Consider the following 16,931-nt stretch of genomic DNA (forward strand, 5'->3'; position numbering starts at 1 on the left):
AGTCGATGAAGCACGTCGGGACGAGCCCTGCGGCCGGAGGAGTCACGACCGGAGGGGGCCGGAGGGGAATCGAGCGCCGTTCCTGTCAGGCGGCGAGAGGGACACCCGAGGGGGCCAGATTAGACAAACGACCAGCGCTGCTTTTCCGCCTCCCTCCCCCCCCCGACCGCCCCCTCTTCTGGAGCGGGTTCATAGATCACCTGCCCCCGGGGCTCACACACACACAGAGAAAGCAGTGTCTGCACCAGCAGCTCACGTCTTACATCAAAAAAGGAGCCGCGTCGTCCGGCTATCCAAACAGCCATTCATCTTCATGTCGCCCTGTTCAATCACATGTGCGCCGGGGCGGTGGACTGGGAGGCTCACAAAAGGCTCAGACGCGGCCATCCCTACAACACATTGGCCAATTCAATCATGTTTAGCATTCCTCACCACCAACGCCACGGCTTTTTTTTTTATTGTGCTGTTTGTGGTGCTGAAGGTCCCCCTACATTAAGTGCCCTGGGAGGCGGCCATTTTGTAGGAGGTCTTTTGTGTCAAAATCACTCTGGTGCACACAGTGCTTTCACTCCCTCTCAATTCTCTAAACGGAGGGTGAAGAGCAGTCAATAGCTTTTGGTTCCCCCCTCCATCTCTCATACGAAAGCACGCTGCTTAGAGGGCCCACGGGCGATGCGGCCGAGCGATAACAAATAAAAGCTGGGCGGCCTAAATACAGTCTCCTTACGCTCACATAACGTTTAGGAAAGAATTATGGAGAAAAAGGGTTCATTCTAACCTGTCAATGTTGAACATTGTGAAAAAGAAACTAAGTGATTAACTCTCAACAAGCAGAGATAATTGGGCTACAATGTTATCGCTCATTTCATTTACGACATGAGACTTGATACCTCAAAGTTTCTAAGCATATCATGATGTGGTAATGACATGTTGAGTTGAATTAGTGCGCTAATATGACAGAGTTATCCACACGTATCAGTAAAAGCCTTAGTCACGCTACTCTAACAGTCACCAGCCCTCGACACCTCAAGAGAATGTCTTAGCTGTGGGCCTCAGCGCACAAAATATCACAAAAAAAATCAGTTCAATATTTCATCAAAAATGAAGACTGTGTGAGGGGTGTGGTAAGTGGACTGCCAATCCCTGTGGTTCATCACCCCAACCAGGCTGGGCTACGTGCCTCAAGAGATAAACAGACAACCACACACACACACACACACACACACACACACACACACACACACACACACACACACACACACACACACACACACACACACACACACACACACACACACACACACACACACACACACACACACACACACACACACACACACACACACACACACACACACACACACACACACACACACACACACACACACACACACACACACACACGCCCCAAGCACAGCCATGTCTACAAAGGCCGCATCACGCCTCCCACTGGCGTGTCTCGGCTGCCGACCGCGTCTGCCAATACGACACCGAAATCGCAGGGAAACAACACGCTGGCGCGCTGCTCTTTACACTGGGAAGCACAAGGACAAACGATTTTTCTGAGTCCACAGGCATCGGGGAGCGGGCCGAAGGAGGGAGGGAGGGAGGGAGGGAGAGAGGGAGGGAGGATGGACGAGGGGAGAGGAGAGGAGGAGGGAAAAAAGGTGAGACAGAAAGAAAATGGATCCCCTGAAGGTGTGGAATCGTTTATCAATGCTTGCTCTTATCTTGAAAGGCAAAGACAGACAGGGGCCTCACAGCAAGTCAATGTCATTATGGAGGAGCGTTGAGCAAACGAGTGCAAGATCCGTCACCGTCCTCAGAGGAATGAGACAAAGATAAATAAATAAAAGGAACTGAAAATGCTCAGGTACATTTTTTAAAAAGTGGTTGGCTTCTCACACTTAACACTTAAACCTTTTCTTCCATGGTTGATCTACAGAGATCTGTTGGAATCCCTGTCCTTCATCATTTGGTTTTCAAACCAAAATGTTCTGTATGGACATGGATTGTACTCGTATCTCCAGTACTGTATTTACATTACATGTCTTAATACTACCTTCACTTATCCAAAAGCCACTTACAATCAAGCTACAATGCACTGGAATGATGAATGGCAGAAAGACCATCATTCAAGCATAAGTCTATTCTAAGTTATCTCTAATTAAAGGAATGGCCAAGTATCACTACTCAATCCTCTCATATTAAGAGTTCAATGAGAAGCGTATGGGTTTGCGATACAACGCCTCCTAAATTAGACCCGTGGTTCATCACAAGCACAGCGGGCACCTGCCAGACTTGACCACTGGTGACCAGTGATTAACCTACATTGTGCACGGAGCCAGACGCAGAGTGACTTCTCACTCTAATTAATCATCCAAAGTAGGTCACCCATCAATACTCACGGGCCAAGACTTTAATGAGAACTGAACCCATGGGTGTTGGACACACACACACACACACACACACACACACACACACACACACACACACACACACACACACACACACACACACACACGCACACACACACACCCTGACCTCAATTAGACCAACACGTAGTTGAATCCTCATATCAGCCATCTTGGCACCTGCCAGAGTGCTGAGTGACCACCAGGGTGCTGCTGCTGTTCCGCAGCGTCTAGAGATCACTAACGGACACGGCGGAATTCTCCACCCCCCCACCCCCCCCCCGTTCTCTTAACAAGAGCAGGGACACACCGCGTGGGGGGTCTTGTCCACAACGAGCCGGGGGATTTCGGTCTTTAATCTCCCAGGTGTCAGCTGTGCAGAGACGGAGGGGAGGGGGGAGGATGGAGGTGGCGACTGCTGGGAAGAGTGGGGATCGGAGGGAATATCCATGAGGAATGGCTCCTCGGCGACGACGCGGCTTTTTGCTTGTGGGAAACGGGGGCCGGAGTCACGGGGAGATGAAACGGCTCCCGTGATTAGGCTGTCAGCGTTCCCGCGGAGGCGCCGCCGCTGGGAGCGCCGAGATGCTCCGTGACAACCTGGGGGGGGGGGGGGGGGGGGGGCTGGTGATCGGGGTCTCTTTCATCTCCACGCCCAGCACTGTGATGAATGAAACCACTCCGCCGAACGAGCAAGCCATTGTGTTTCAAGTGTGTGTGTGTGTGTGTGTGTGTGTGTGTGTGCGGGCTGTGTGTGCCTGTACATGTGTGTGCAGTCGACCGTGCAACCGTGAAGGAGACACGATGGTGTAGGCGTGTGTGATGACTGTTATAGTGACGGAACACAATGGCCTCAATTAATCTGAAGTGCCGTGCGAATCGCTACATAACTACTGTGAAGTAAAGCAAAGTGGCACCCTAACCCCCGCGACCATCAACGCGTCTGCCATTACAACCAGCACAAGAGCTGGGAGTGGCCCCGCAACAGAGTGTGAAATTGGACCTTAATGTGTGCAGCATATGGCTGCGTTGAATGCATGGACGGGAATACACAGATCTAATGTCTGTGTGTGTGTGTGTGTGTGGGAGGGTGTGTGTGTGTCCGTTTGACAGCTCTTGGCGCAAAAAAGCCCAGTGTGACACCAGGCCATGTGACGGGTGACTCAGTCTCTCCTGCCGCGTCCAAAAGCTGGAGGCGAAATGTCATCCTCCCCGCGTCGCCCTCAGCGCTGACCACACACGCCTCGCTGGACACGCTCGAATCGGCAAACTCAGCGCATCAATTACCGCCACGTCTGCCGCGCTCACCCTCCCCTCCCCCAGCAAGAGGGAGAGAGGGAGGGAGAGAGGGAGAGCGACAGAGGGAAAGACAGAGAAAGACAGAGGGAGAGAGAGTGAAGGAAAGCGAGAGAGAGACCCTTCCCTCCTCCCTCTTCCCCCTCCTCCCCCGCCACCTCGACTGTTCCAACCAGCCTCCGAATAAAAAAGCGCGGCCTAGTCTAGCTGACTCTGGCTCGGATGACTTGCGGCAACGACGACGCCCGGAATAGAAAAGGAAGTAATCACCGCATTTCCATGAGCCGCGCTAGTGACTCCCCGCGGTTCATCTGGAGACGCTGAAAATACCCTCCCCAACCCAGCCCGACTCTACCCGCTTCCAAAAACGAGACGGCGGGGGCCCCTTGTTTCTCTTTCCCCCACTTGGCATGGCGGAGAAGCGCTCGTCATTTATCATCTTTCAGGGAACGGGCGCCTGGGTGGCGCGGAGGCTGGCACAGGCCCTGGGCTCTCAGCTGCCACGGCTTCTCCGAAGAACATGCGCTCGCTCTCTCGCTCTTTCTCTCTTTCTTTCTTTCTTTCTGTTCTCTGTCTCTTTCTCCCTCTCTCTCAGTTGCTCACCCTCTGCCTGTTAAAATCTTCCTCTCTCTCACTCTCTCTCCTTTTGTCTGTCTCCCTCTCCCTCAGTCTCTCTCTTGCTCTCTTTCACCCTCTCTACCTCTGTCTTTCTCTCCGTCTTTCTCCCTCTCTCTCCCTCCCTCTTCCTCTCTCCCTCTCCCTCTCTCTCTCTCCCTCTCTCTCATGAAAGTGAGCTCAAGTAGAAATCTCACGCATGAGGAGCTTTAACTCCACTGTCTGGTCTGCTGATAAAAGCCCCGGCGTCCTCCCAGCCCACAGCTGCATCATCATCAGGCGCCCGCCTGCCCTGCTTCCCTCCAACACACCAATATTTACCGAGTCGAGGACGCCCTGTTCCACCGCAGCGGCTGGATGGAGAGAGCCGTGGTTGTCATCGTTGTGGTCTCCCCCCCATCGTTGTGGACTATCCCCCCCCCCAACCCCCATCCCAAGACGTGGGAGAGAGAAAGAGCCCCTCATTCGAGAATCGAGATGATCCGTCAACATTGTGCATTCATGAGCCAGCTCCATTATTCAGCTGCGTCCAAAAATCACAAGAGGAGCTGCCTGCCTGCCTGCCTGCCTGCCTGCGGCGTGGTTCCTGGAGTAGCCCAGACAAAAGATCCAGACTCGACAAGTTCTGTCTGACGGCCAGACCGGCTGACGCAGGGAACCTCGTCTGTTCTGTGGGCTCAGAGGCTTCGATGACGTCCTGCTGCAGACAGGCCTGAAGAAGTGAAGCTGGCCATGAACTAAAACATGGCTCTCCACGTGGACATCTAGTGAAGGGATATCTGAGATATTTCGGCTGTGACATGATTTGCAATATCATTTTTTTAAAGTGAAGCTTCAGTAGTTCATATTCCAAATGCCACTTTAAGTTGGGCCAATTCCAAATTCCACTTTAAGTTGGGCCACTTTTGATTGGTGAGCAGTGAGCATGCCTAGTGCATGAGAAGTACAGCTCTTCTGTTAGATGAGCTTCACTGTCTGTCACCGTGAGGATGACATGAATATAAAAACCAGAGCTGTGACAATATTAACCACTGGGAACAGAGTTGTGCGTCGCACACTATCACTTGCCGCCCTTGCGATGAGCTAATTGCATTAGTACAAATTGCGATTTCGATTAATAAATGAATTAAATGAACTAATCTATTCAAACATCGTCCTCGTTATTATCATTCCGCGCGTCGACTCGAGGTTTGAAGTGTGTCGGCCGGCCGGTGGACACGTCGAGCCGGGCGTGCGGACAGATCAAAGCTTACAGTAAGCCGAGACGGGTCGACGCTGTCCGTCAAGGACGCGGCCCAGGGTCCTGCCGGGGGAAAATTAGAAGATGATCTTTCTGGTCTGTTTGTCGAGGCTTATTAATATTCTGATCCGAAAAATGTCATGTTGAATGAAATTCCAAAGAAAACCGCAGAGGCGATCGGACGTGACTCAACTGCGGGAGCGAGACGAAGGGGTCAGCTCAGGAGGTTTGAGCAGGGCATTTGCAGGGCATTTGCAGGGCATCTTATGACAGGTCAACCTTTTGATGTGCCCAATTTACAGATAGAGTTTTAGAGAGTATCTAAAAAAAAGCGCCATAACGTGTCAAAACAGGTGTGCCATGCGCCGCGAACATCAGACACAGCAAAATTTCTTTGGGTGGGTGGGGGGGGGCGAGAGGGGGGGTGTAAACACTGCACTACGAACATCTGAGAGTGTGTGGTCACACTGAATCACTCTGACCACACCGCAGGTGATCGGATAATCTAGAAGTTCTAGCCAGCTCTAGGATGAAGTTCCACCAAAACCAAAAAGTTGTATTTGTGCCCAAATAAAAGGTTACTGTATGTGGTGGTCTAAAAAAAAGCGATTTACTGAACAAAAGTGAGTGAGTGAACAGGGAGGCAAGCAGAGCCCTTCCTCTGCCAAGTAAGCGAATCCCTGCAGCTCATCAGAAAATGTTGAAAAACTAGGACAATGCTGCGTAAAAAAAAAAAAAAAACGATACGTTACCCCCCGATACTGGGCTGTGACAGCTGAGTGTGATGCCTTTTCAAGATGACGCCTTTTTTATTTTCTTTTTTCAGACCCTTTCATGCAACAGTAGAGGACCCGTGTGTGTGTGCACCACAAAAGCCCGGTGTACTGTGGGCCGAACAGAAGTACAAACGCGAGGGAAGAAACACCCATCGTGTCAGCGCGGGACCCTTTCATATGATCCACAGTTCAAAGGAAGTACCCCCCCCCCCTCACCTCACTTCCCCTCCACCCTCCCCTCCTCTCTCCTTGGGGTCAACTTCGTCCTTCATGCCTCAGGTGCTCGGCACATCTCCATCATCCTCCATCACCGGTGGAAGAAATGCCGCTTAAAAACCCCAACAGTGTCGAGGGGATGCTGAGGAGGGAGAGATTTGGGTGTGGTGCTGATGAAGATGAGGAAGGGGAAAGGAGGAGAAGGAAGAGGAGGAGGAGGAGAGCGGCGTACGCCTGCACCTGCATCATCCCCATGACGACCGGGATGAGCGTGAGAGCCCCGGGCGGCGCGCCCGTGTAGACACTCTGACTGCAGCGTGACACCGCGAGATGTAGCTCAGCTTAACACCCTCTAATTAAACTCCTGAGGAAAGCTCCGCAGAGAGGGGTGTGTGTGTGTGTGTGTGTGTGTGTGTGTGTGTGTGGAGATATGACTGGGAGCAACAGTACTGTATGTCAGTATGATAGCCTGTGATTGTCAATGCATGTGCGCATATAAGAGAGAATGATGAAGAGCCAAGTCTGAATGCCCCTGCAGGAAAAGACATGCGGATGTTCACGAGCTTAGTTTCTGGGTGTGAGTGAAAGAGTGTGTGTGAGTACTTTATGTGTGTGTGTGTGTGTGTGTGTGTGTGTGTGTGTGTGTGTGTGTGTGAGAGAGAGTGTGTGTAACACAAAAAGAGAAAGAGAGAGGTGTGTGTGTGTGTGTGAGAGAGACACAAAAAGAGAAAGAGAGAGGTGTTTGTGTGTGTGTGTGTGTGTGTGTGTGTGTGTGTGTGTGTGTGTGTGTGTGACAGCGAGAGAAAGAGAGAGAGGAGGGGGAATAAAGAATAACAATAAAAATAGAGGGAGCGGGAGCAGGAAGGAGAGAACAGGAGCATGCGAGCTGGAGAACATCACATGCCTGAGTCTGGGCAGAGCTGGGGGAATGGGGAGGCAGAGCTGGAGCCTCTAACTTCCGAGGGCCTCTCTGCCCCGACCGCCTCGGTGTGTGCCGTAATGACTTTTGGGGGCTCCATGCAGATCCATATCAATTGGAATTCCACATCTTACCTTTGCTCTCTCACACACACTCTCCCTCCCCCCCACCTTCTTTTTATTTCTCCCCTTCATTCTGGCTCTCTCCCCATCCCTCTCTCTCTCCCCCTCCCTCTCTCTCTCTCTCTCCCTATCTCTCCCTATCTCTCTCTCTCTATGTATAATTCACCAGCCCTCTACACCAAATCCTCCCCTATCTGCCAGAGGACTAACCCTGTGCTTTTGCAGCGCGCCTCCTCCAGAATATCCATCACCTGAGCGGTGGCTGGGAGGAGGAGGCGGCGGGGAGCTGCTCGGCAGCCGGGCGGAGAGAAAGCCGGGGCTTTATAACAAAAGAGGAAGGGTTTTAAAAGTGTCAGCGCCGCTCTTAAATGCTGATGGAGTCAAACGAGGGAAAGGGGGGAAGAGTGATACAAAACAAAAAGACAACAGCAACAAAAGCAGAGGAGAGAGAGGAGGGAGGAGGGAGGAGAGAGGAGGGGTGGGGGGGTATACAGAATCCTCTAATGTACAACTCAGCATGGGCACGCTGCCAAGCCTGCACAGAGCACTACAACTGTATGTGTGTGTGTGTGTGTGTGTGTGTGTGTGTGTGTGTGTGTGTGTGTGTGTGTGTGTGTGGCATAAGTGAGAGAGAAAAGGAAAAGGAGAGAGGAGGATGTGTGTGTATGTGGGTGTGTGTGTGTGTGTGTGTGTGTGTGTGTGGCATAAGTGAGAGAGAAAAGGAAAAGGAGAGAGGAGGATGTGTGTGTATGTGTGTGTGTGTGTGTGTGTGTGTGTGTGTGTGTGTGTGTGTGTGTGTGTGTGTGCTTTGCATGCATCACACACTGATTGTGTGTCCACGGTCCTGTGTGTCTATGAAATTGATTATGGTGGGACTTTGCATGTGGGGCTATATGAACACTTCTGGGTGGGTGTGTGTGGTGTGTGTGGTGTGTCAGCGGGGATCAAAAGACAAACAAACAACAACAACGACAACAAAAACAAAGACAAAAAGAATGAGGGTAAGCGTGAACACCTACTTCTCAATCAGGTCCAGCGTCACCCCTGGCACCAGCTTGGCACTCTTCTGCATGCAGAACCTGTTGGCACACGGAACACAGAGAGGAGATGAGCAGGTTGGCAGCGCCACACAACCGGAACATAAGGAGGGGCACCACTCCACCGCCAGGGACACGGCGGCCCACTGAGATCACTCTTTTTGCTTCTCTTGCTCTGACTCTCGCTCCTTATTCTGAATCTCTAACCTCCACTCCAACAGGGGAGCTACACCAGGCGCGGAACTGATATGAAGCATTCCGTTCACGACACGTAAAATTAATTTTAGAAAACTGGTCTATTCTTTTTTTTTAATGTACACGCCACTGTCTCGTCTGGTGTAGCTACTTCCATTGATTATAGTGATTATTAACTGCTGCAGTATATGCGTCGCGAACGGAACGCTTCAGTTACGAAGCGTTCGTTGGTGTAGCTCCCCCCTGTAAGCATTCCCATACTGATTTTTTGTATTCTGTTCGATTTGATGCACTGAAGGACATGGTCAATTGATGAAAGCTGCAGACTGTTGACTATGCTACTGTATCTCATTCTGTTGTAGTGGTAGTGTTGAATAGCGCGGTCAGCACCTCACGGAGTACAGTACACACCTGAAAGTGTACCTGTGGGAGCTGCAGCAGAGGAGGCTGGAAATCAATGTGTGTAAGGAAACGTTTTTTTTCAAACAGAACTTTGACGTTTCAGCCGTTGCATAGCACTTTCACTTTCATTACAATTACACCGCGGCGAAATGTGCCGCTTGTGGAACGATACGAAAGATCTGAATCAGATATCCAAGAAAAGCGGCGGCCATTGGCAGCGGCAAAATTCGTTCCTTTGCGAAAGTGACGTGTGCTGTTCTTGTTTTTGTGAAAACCCAGCCGTGTGAGGAGGAGAGTCTGCAGAGGACCTTCGCTGAAACTTGCCAGACATTAATACAAATCCTTAGACACGCTGGGCACAGCAGGCCCTGACCCTCAACACACAGCACAGCACATCACAGCACTTTTGTGAGAGCACAGCAGTGAAAAGCAGAGGCAGAGAGGAGAATAATAGAACAGAATGAGTTAAAGTAAAGTTGGAAAAAAAAAAAGAGGCAAAAGTCTGAGAGAGTGAGAGTGAACGAGAGAGAGAGTGCAGGGGAGAAATGAGCCGGCTTAATTCTTTCACTATTTTTTGACGCTGATCTTTTTATCCACGGAATTAAAGCCTTGCGCCGCAGTCGCGCTGAATCATCGTGATTAGGGGGAGAACGGGGGGAAAAAAACCTGAATTCAGAGAAGCTTTACCAACACCCATTTACATAGACTCCCCTACTCCTCATCTCAAACACTGCACACACACACACACACACACACACACACACACACACAATTTACATAGGCTCCCCCAATCCTCATCTCAAGCCTGCTCTGAGCCTGAGGTGCTGAGAGAGCAGACATTACAGCATCTGACTAGACATAACAAGTTTGCAGTTGGGGAGTGGGGGCTGAGAGGGCGCTTTCATAACGTTTTTTGTTTCTTGACCCCATCACTTTCATCTTGAGGAGTGGGGGAATGGGGGCGGGGGGGATGGGATGAGTGGGGGGGGGTGGGAGTGGAGGGGATGGGAGGGCTTCTTCAAAGTGTAATTTCTAGGTCCATCGCAGCAGCAGCAGCAGCAGCAGATTTCGCCGCAGAGTGCTGACACAAAGCTATCTGCGCCGACAAGCCTCTGGCGCTGGAGACGTTGATGTAGCGCGCGGACAGCAGGGTCAGCAGCGGAGGCTGGGAAGCAGCCCTACCTGTCTCTCTCACCTGTCTCTCTTTCTTTATCTCTCTCTCTCTCTCTCTCCCTCTCTCCCCCCCTCTTCCTCTCTCCCCCATACACCCCTCTCATCTGGCCTCACGCTTCATAGAACACACGACTTACACCCTATTCGCTTCCTCCCACTCTCTACCCTTCTCCCTCTCTCTCTCTCTATTGCTCTGTCTCTCTCTCGCTCTGTCTCTCTCTCGCTCACACTCTCTCTCTCTCCCTATCAATCTCCATCTCTGTATCAGACACTGTGTAAACACAAACAGCGAGTTATCCGTGCCCTAGCGCGAGCGGAGGCTACATGAGAACAGCGCTGGATTGCTGACTTGGGAGAAAATCAACTCCATCTCAGAGCCCAGAGTAACTTCCTATGGGGGGGAGGGTTCACTGACAGAAACCCCACACAGCGCTAGAAAGTGGAGTGGACTTGCACAACTGCAGTTGAGAGTGGATGACGTGATGCACTGGCCATGCCTCGTCCTTGATCTCTTCGCGTGGATCTCTTCGCGTGGATCTCTTCGCGTGGATCTCTTGTACCCATCGCGTCCGCTCCGAGTCAAGTGCCTAGTGGAGCTTTTCATAGAGGCTTTTTGTACCTCTCACACACTATGTCCTGTCGTGGTGGTACGGTGTGACCCCCCCGCCCGGCTCGGTCTCTCTGGGAACGTCCTCAGGAGGAGGTGAGCTCCTATTGCGTAAGGCCCCTACATGGAATAACATCACTTAGAGAGGAGGAGAGAGAGCTAAAAGCATGCAGGAAATGGCTAAATCAACAGGAAGGACAAGGACATGATGTGCAAGTGTGTGTGAGAGAGAGTGTGTATGTGTGTGTGTGTGTGTGTGTGTGTATGTATGTATGTGTGTGTGTGTGTGTGTGTGTGTGTGTGTGTGTGTGTGTCTGTGTGCGCGTGTGCATACATGCACATGCATGCATGTGTGCATACATGGATGTGTGTATGTGCATACAATGCGTGTGTGTGTGTGTGTGTGTGTGTGTGTGTGTGTGTATACAAGCATGTGTGAGTGCATATGTGTGCACAGCATGTTTGCTTGTGCATGTATTCATCAGGCTCCAAAGTAAAAGCCTCTCTGTCCCTCCAGATTGTCTGATCTGATGCAGCTCATTACGTGTCCAATCTCCCTCCTCACGACTCCCCTGTTACCTCCACACCTCCTCACGACTCCCCTGTCCTCCCCTGTTACCTCCACACCTCCTCACGACTCCCCTGTCCTCCCCTGTTACCTCCACACCTCCTCACGACTCCCCTGTCCTCCCCTGTTACCTCCACACCTCCTCACGACTCCCCTGTTACCTCCACACCTCCTCACGACTCCCCTGTCCTGCCCTGTTACCTCCACACCTCCTCACGACTCCCCTGTCCTCCCCTGTTACCTCCACACCTCCTCACGACTCCCCTGTCCTCCCCTGTTACCTCCACACCTCCTCACGACTCTCCTGTCCTCCCCTGTTACCTCCACACCTCCTCACGACTCCCCTGTCCTGCCCTGTTACCTCCACACCTCCTCACGACTCCCCTGTCCTCCCCTGTTACCTCTACACCTCCTCACGACTCCCCTGTCCTCCCCTGTTACCTCCACACCTCCTCAAGACTCCCCTGTTACCTCCACACCTCCTCAAGACTCCCCTGTTACCTCCACACCTCCTCACGACTCCCCTGTCCTCCCCTGTTACCTCCACACCTCCTCAAGACTCCCCTGTTACCTCCACACCTCCTCAAGACTCCCCTGTTACCTCCACACCTCCTCACGACTCCCCTGTCCTCCTCTGCTACCTCCACACCTCCTCACGACTCACCTGTCCTGCACTTGCTCCTTATGCGCCTCCTCCAGCTCAACTCCAATTAACCCACCACGCTCTTCCAGAGGCCTCAGATCTGCGGTGCCTTCATGCGTGAGATGTGCAAACGTAAATAAAGCTGCCTGGGCTGCCCTCCGTGGCCCTTCCAAGTGATCGGACCGCTCGGAAGAGACCACAGGACCTCATAGCGACCGCTGCGGTCTTTGCCCTGGAGCGACGCATTAACCGACCGCAAGAGGGAATCAGCTCCTAGCCGTGGCAGCGCGCACACACACACACACACACACACACACACACACACACACACACACACACACACACACACACACACACACACACACACACACACACACACACACACACACACACACACACACACACACACACACACACACACACACACACACACACACACACACACACAGTAGGCGGAATGTGGATACAGTCGAGTCTAAAGATCCAAACACTGAAGTCAGTGAAAACCCCCATGTTTCAACATTTACCCAGAAGCCTAATTATGCACACGCATGCACCCTGGCGACATTGCATGACCTTGGCCACTTGGTATGCATGGCAGCGGCCCGGATCCCATGAGGTGGTATGAATTAAACACATGGAATAAGGGAAAAAAGGGAGGGGGGGGGGGGGAGGAGGGAAAAAAAGAGTGCGTTGGCAGATTTCAGCGCCTGGCAAGAGCTGGCTGTTTTAACATGCAGCGCATGTACAGTAGAGGCCGTTATGTAAGAGCCCTCGGTGGGCCCGGCTGATGGAGCGGGTGGGGGTGGGGAGGAGGCTATGTGGGGATAGACTAGGAGGCTGTGTGCTCAAGCTGCCTGGGGGGGGGGGGGGGGGGGGGCTGGGGGATGGAGTTGTGGTGGGTGGAGGGGCAAGGGGGTCCATGAACCATCACAGCTTGACAAGGCAGTCATTAAAAATTGATCAGGTGTGGCCTATCAGAAGAAATCCAACCAGACTCTCAGTGTGTGTGTGTGTGAGAGAGAGAGAAAGAGAGAAAGAGAGGGAGAGCAAGAGAGAGAGAGAGAGAGAGAGAGCAAGAGAAAGAGAGAGAGAGAGAGAAAGAGAGCACGAGAGAGAGAGAGAGAGAGAGAGAACAAGAGGGAGAGAGAAGGAGAGAGAGGGAGAGAGAGGGGGGGTCTGTGTGCGTGGGCTGCAGTGCAGGGCTTCCCCACTACCCCTGATGTTATGATGATGTTATGGACAGAACAGACCCAGAGAGAAGATGGAGGAAAGTATAAATCAAGTATGAGGATGGAGGGAGAGAGAAAAAGAGAGAGGGAGAGAGAGAACAGGGGACAGATAAACAGAGAGAGACGCAAGAGAGGAGGAGATGGATGAACAAGTGGCCATCTGTGCCTGTTATATCAGTGCCAGGAGAGCGAGGGGAGAAGACAATGTGCAACTCTGTGTGCGCGTGTGTGTGTGTATACGTGTGTGTGTGTGTGTGTGTGTGTGTGTGTGTGTGTGTGTGTGTACAAGATCACTGATTTAGAGCCATGTTGTGGAATTGTTTAATCTCATAACTGAAAGTTGTGCAATACTTGGAAAAGCAAGCCTTTTGAAGACGGCGCTGCTGCTCGCCTGTCTCTTTGCGCGCGCGTGCGTTCGTTCGTTCTGGGCCGACGTCCAAGCGGCTCGCCCGGGAGAAGCCTCCCCAACTCGTGGAAATGTTACCTTTTGGAATTAATGGACTAAAACACGAATAATAAAAAAAAAGCAGGTTTTTTTGGTGTATTATCCATATTTTAGTCCATTAATTCCAAAAGGCAACACTGAGAAGAACATGGAGAAGAGGAAGGGAACAGCTGCATTTGTCCTCTTCTCCGTGTACCTCTCAGTGTTGCTGGGTTCCACGGTGACACTGCAGGACGCGGTCCCCGCCGCCCGGTGCGTCCTCTGGGGGGCTGACCGCTGGTGGGCGTGGGGGGGGGGGGGGCGGGGGGCGGCCTCCTCTGATCCGTGGCCATTAAAGTTTGATGGGGAGCTCAGCCATGCGGTGTCCCGATCGCGTGGAGGGAGGGAGAGAGCCACCTCGCCCTCCGCTCTCATTCTCATTCCATCCGCCCGCCTCATCACCATCACCACCACCCCCCCCCCCTTCCCCCGCAGTTCCCTCGCTCGTGGTAGCTCTGACGTGGAGAGTGCACACCCACGCTCGCGGGGAGAGCCTGGAGACTCACAGGCAAAGGAACCCCCCCATCCCCCCTTTCCATCTTAGTCCCCCCCCCCAAGAGGAACCACCTTTCCCACCCTCTGCCTCACAGCGCTGGGGAAATCCCTCTAAGACAGGGCTCCATCCCCAACGATTTTCCGCTCCACTGCACACTGCATTGCTTCTCCCCCTCACACACACGCACACCCACTAACACGCACACACTAGCACATACACTAACACGCACACACACTAGCACACACTCCAACAGGCACACGCACACACACACACACACACACTAGCACACACTCTAACACGCACACACACTTAACAGACACACACTAGCGCACACACACCCTCTCTCGTTCTCTCACTCCTCATCCTTCTCTTCCGTCCTTCTTATCTGGTAAGTGGCGTGTTTAATTCAGCCTTAAACGGCCGAGGTGAATGCGGCATTGAGGACACGTAAACACACACGCACATGCACGCGCGTGCTCCCCTCCCGCGCACTATGGGGCTTCTGAATGTAATCATGGGGAACAAGCCGCCCGCGCCACGCCACACTGCAGGGGGGACGGAGGAACACAGCAAACAGAGGAGAGAACCGGAGAGCAGGAGGAGAAGGAACGACAGAAAGAGAAGGGAAACGGAGGAGGAGGAGAAAAAAACAAAGGGAAGGATCGAAAGGGAAGGCTAGAAAAGAGCTGGTCGATTCTGACTTGCCACAGCATATGGCAAAATGCCCTGAGCTCTTTTTTTTTTTCTTCGACAGACACATCAACAATGATTCATAACGTATATGCACTTTGTTGGGCTTGCAAAAAATCTTCATATTTTGCCCAGACAGAGGCCACTTAAGCCGTTTCGCTCGTGTCAGCTGAAACTAATGCTCACACCTCTGCGGGCTATAAGGAAGCCTTTCCAGCCATTTTAACAACACTGTATGGCTCATTGAACACAAATACGAGGGCTGTCAAACCCCTCAAAGGCAGCACTCAAATTTACTGTAAAGAATCACTATATGACTGCCTGCATTTTTTATTTGGCACACAAGTAACTTGATCCAGAGCACACCCCGGCCTAGATGTAGGTATAATCTAATCATAAAAGGGAGGGGAAGACTAGTGCTTTGCTTTGACTTGAAAATCGTTATTGTAAGTTACAGCCAGAACCAGTCAGACTGCAATAACATTAACAAGGCCTAATTAAATTACATTAATCAGTGTTCGGAACTGCTTTTGTGCAAACCCCACATCTCCCGCTCGCATTATGGAGCTTACATGTCTATATTGCACTTTGATTGGTCGTGCCATACGATGTCAGGAGGAATTTTCCGGAGCAGGAAAGCTTTTCAAACAGGCAGAGTAATCCACTCCTAGCTGCAAAAGAAAATGTTCAAAATAAATACCAGAATGTGCCATTCTTCACATTTAACGAGGCTGCATTTTCTAAACCATTCAAACAAAGTTTTATTACCTTCATTTATTAAATTCCTTTGAACCCCGAAGTTGTTTCTGAACAGCGGAATACTTGATGAGAGCCTTTCGTCTTTCAGAGTTGCCAGTCATTCGAGTTGAAGGGCTTAGCCTACACCCGTCTAAAGTTGTGGCGAAGCAGATGTTGCTTCAATCAAGTGTAACGACTTGCATAAGTATTGACAGACTTCTAGGTGGGGAGCCTGAGCGAAACTGAACTTGGGATGTGTAGCAATTTAGCGAAACACGGGGGGACACAGGAGGGGGCCAAACAATGACCTTCCTTTCGAAGTACCGGAACAGTCGTGACTCCACGTCATCCACTCTTCTGCCCCTGTTGCCCCTCTCTCTTTCAACAGCCTCTCCACCTCTCCTCCTCTCTCTCTCTCTCTCTCTCTCCATCCTCCCCTCTAACTCCCCCGCTCTCTTCTCGTCCTAATCAATCCTTCTCTCCCAAACGTTCTCTCTTTTTTCCATGCGAGCAGAATAATGAAGCAATCCTTGACCTCAAAAACTCTTTTTCTTTTTTTTGCGTCGACACGTGCAATTAACACCCACTCCACTCTGTAGTGCAAATTGAAAAGAGAGCCTGAAGTAGGCGCCTCAAAGAGCGGACGTGTGTTCACGCGTGCGCGTGTGTGTGTGTGTGTGTGTGTGTGTGTGTTGCGAGTGAAGAGAGGAGGGCAGAGTGAACGCTGGGGAGAGAGTCAGGATAAGTGTTTTGCATCCAAACCTGCCATGTCAAGCACGTATGACGTGTTGCCCAGAGACGGCGGCCCAAGAGGGACAAACCGAGCGTTTGAGTGGTGACTGTGTGATGAATAATCTGTAAACGGGACCTGCCTCCAATTACCTGCTTTGCGCTCGCTCGCCTTCACGCAGAGTTTTTGACCTCGGCGGGCCTAACCTACATAGCAAAGAATGTCAGGAGAGCAGACGTGCTAAATCATTCTCCACGAGTAATGAAAAGGAGGAGGAAAGGAGAGAGGAACGAGGAGAGAGGGGGAACAGGAAGGTGCAGGCGGACGAGAGGGACGAG

At 51.8% G+C, this 16,931-nt stretch overlaps 1 protein-coding gene across 2 annotated transcripts in view; it reads right to left on the reverse strand.

Moving 5' to 3' along the window:
- rptor (regulatory associated protein of MTOR, complex 1) overlaps positions 1-16,931 on the reverse strand; it is a 174,092-nt gene that overhangs the window by 77,939 nt on the left and 79,222 nt on the right. For both annotated transcript variants that reach the window (XM_062545481.1, XM_062545490.1), the window contains one exon: positions 8,618-8,677. In XM_062545481.1, the coding sequence (XP_062401465.1) occupies positions 8,618-8,677 (60 nt within the window). The remainder of the gene's footprint in view (positions 1-8,617; positions 8,678-16,931) is intronic.

Source organism: Sardina pilchardus, chromosome 1 (assembly GCF_963854185.1).
Source record: "Sardina pilchardus chromosome 1, fSarPil1.1, whole genome shotgun sequence".
Classification (NCBI taxonomy): domain Eukaryota; kingdom Metazoa; phylum Chordata; class Actinopteri; order Clupeiformes; family Clupeidae; genus Sardina; species Sardina pilchardus.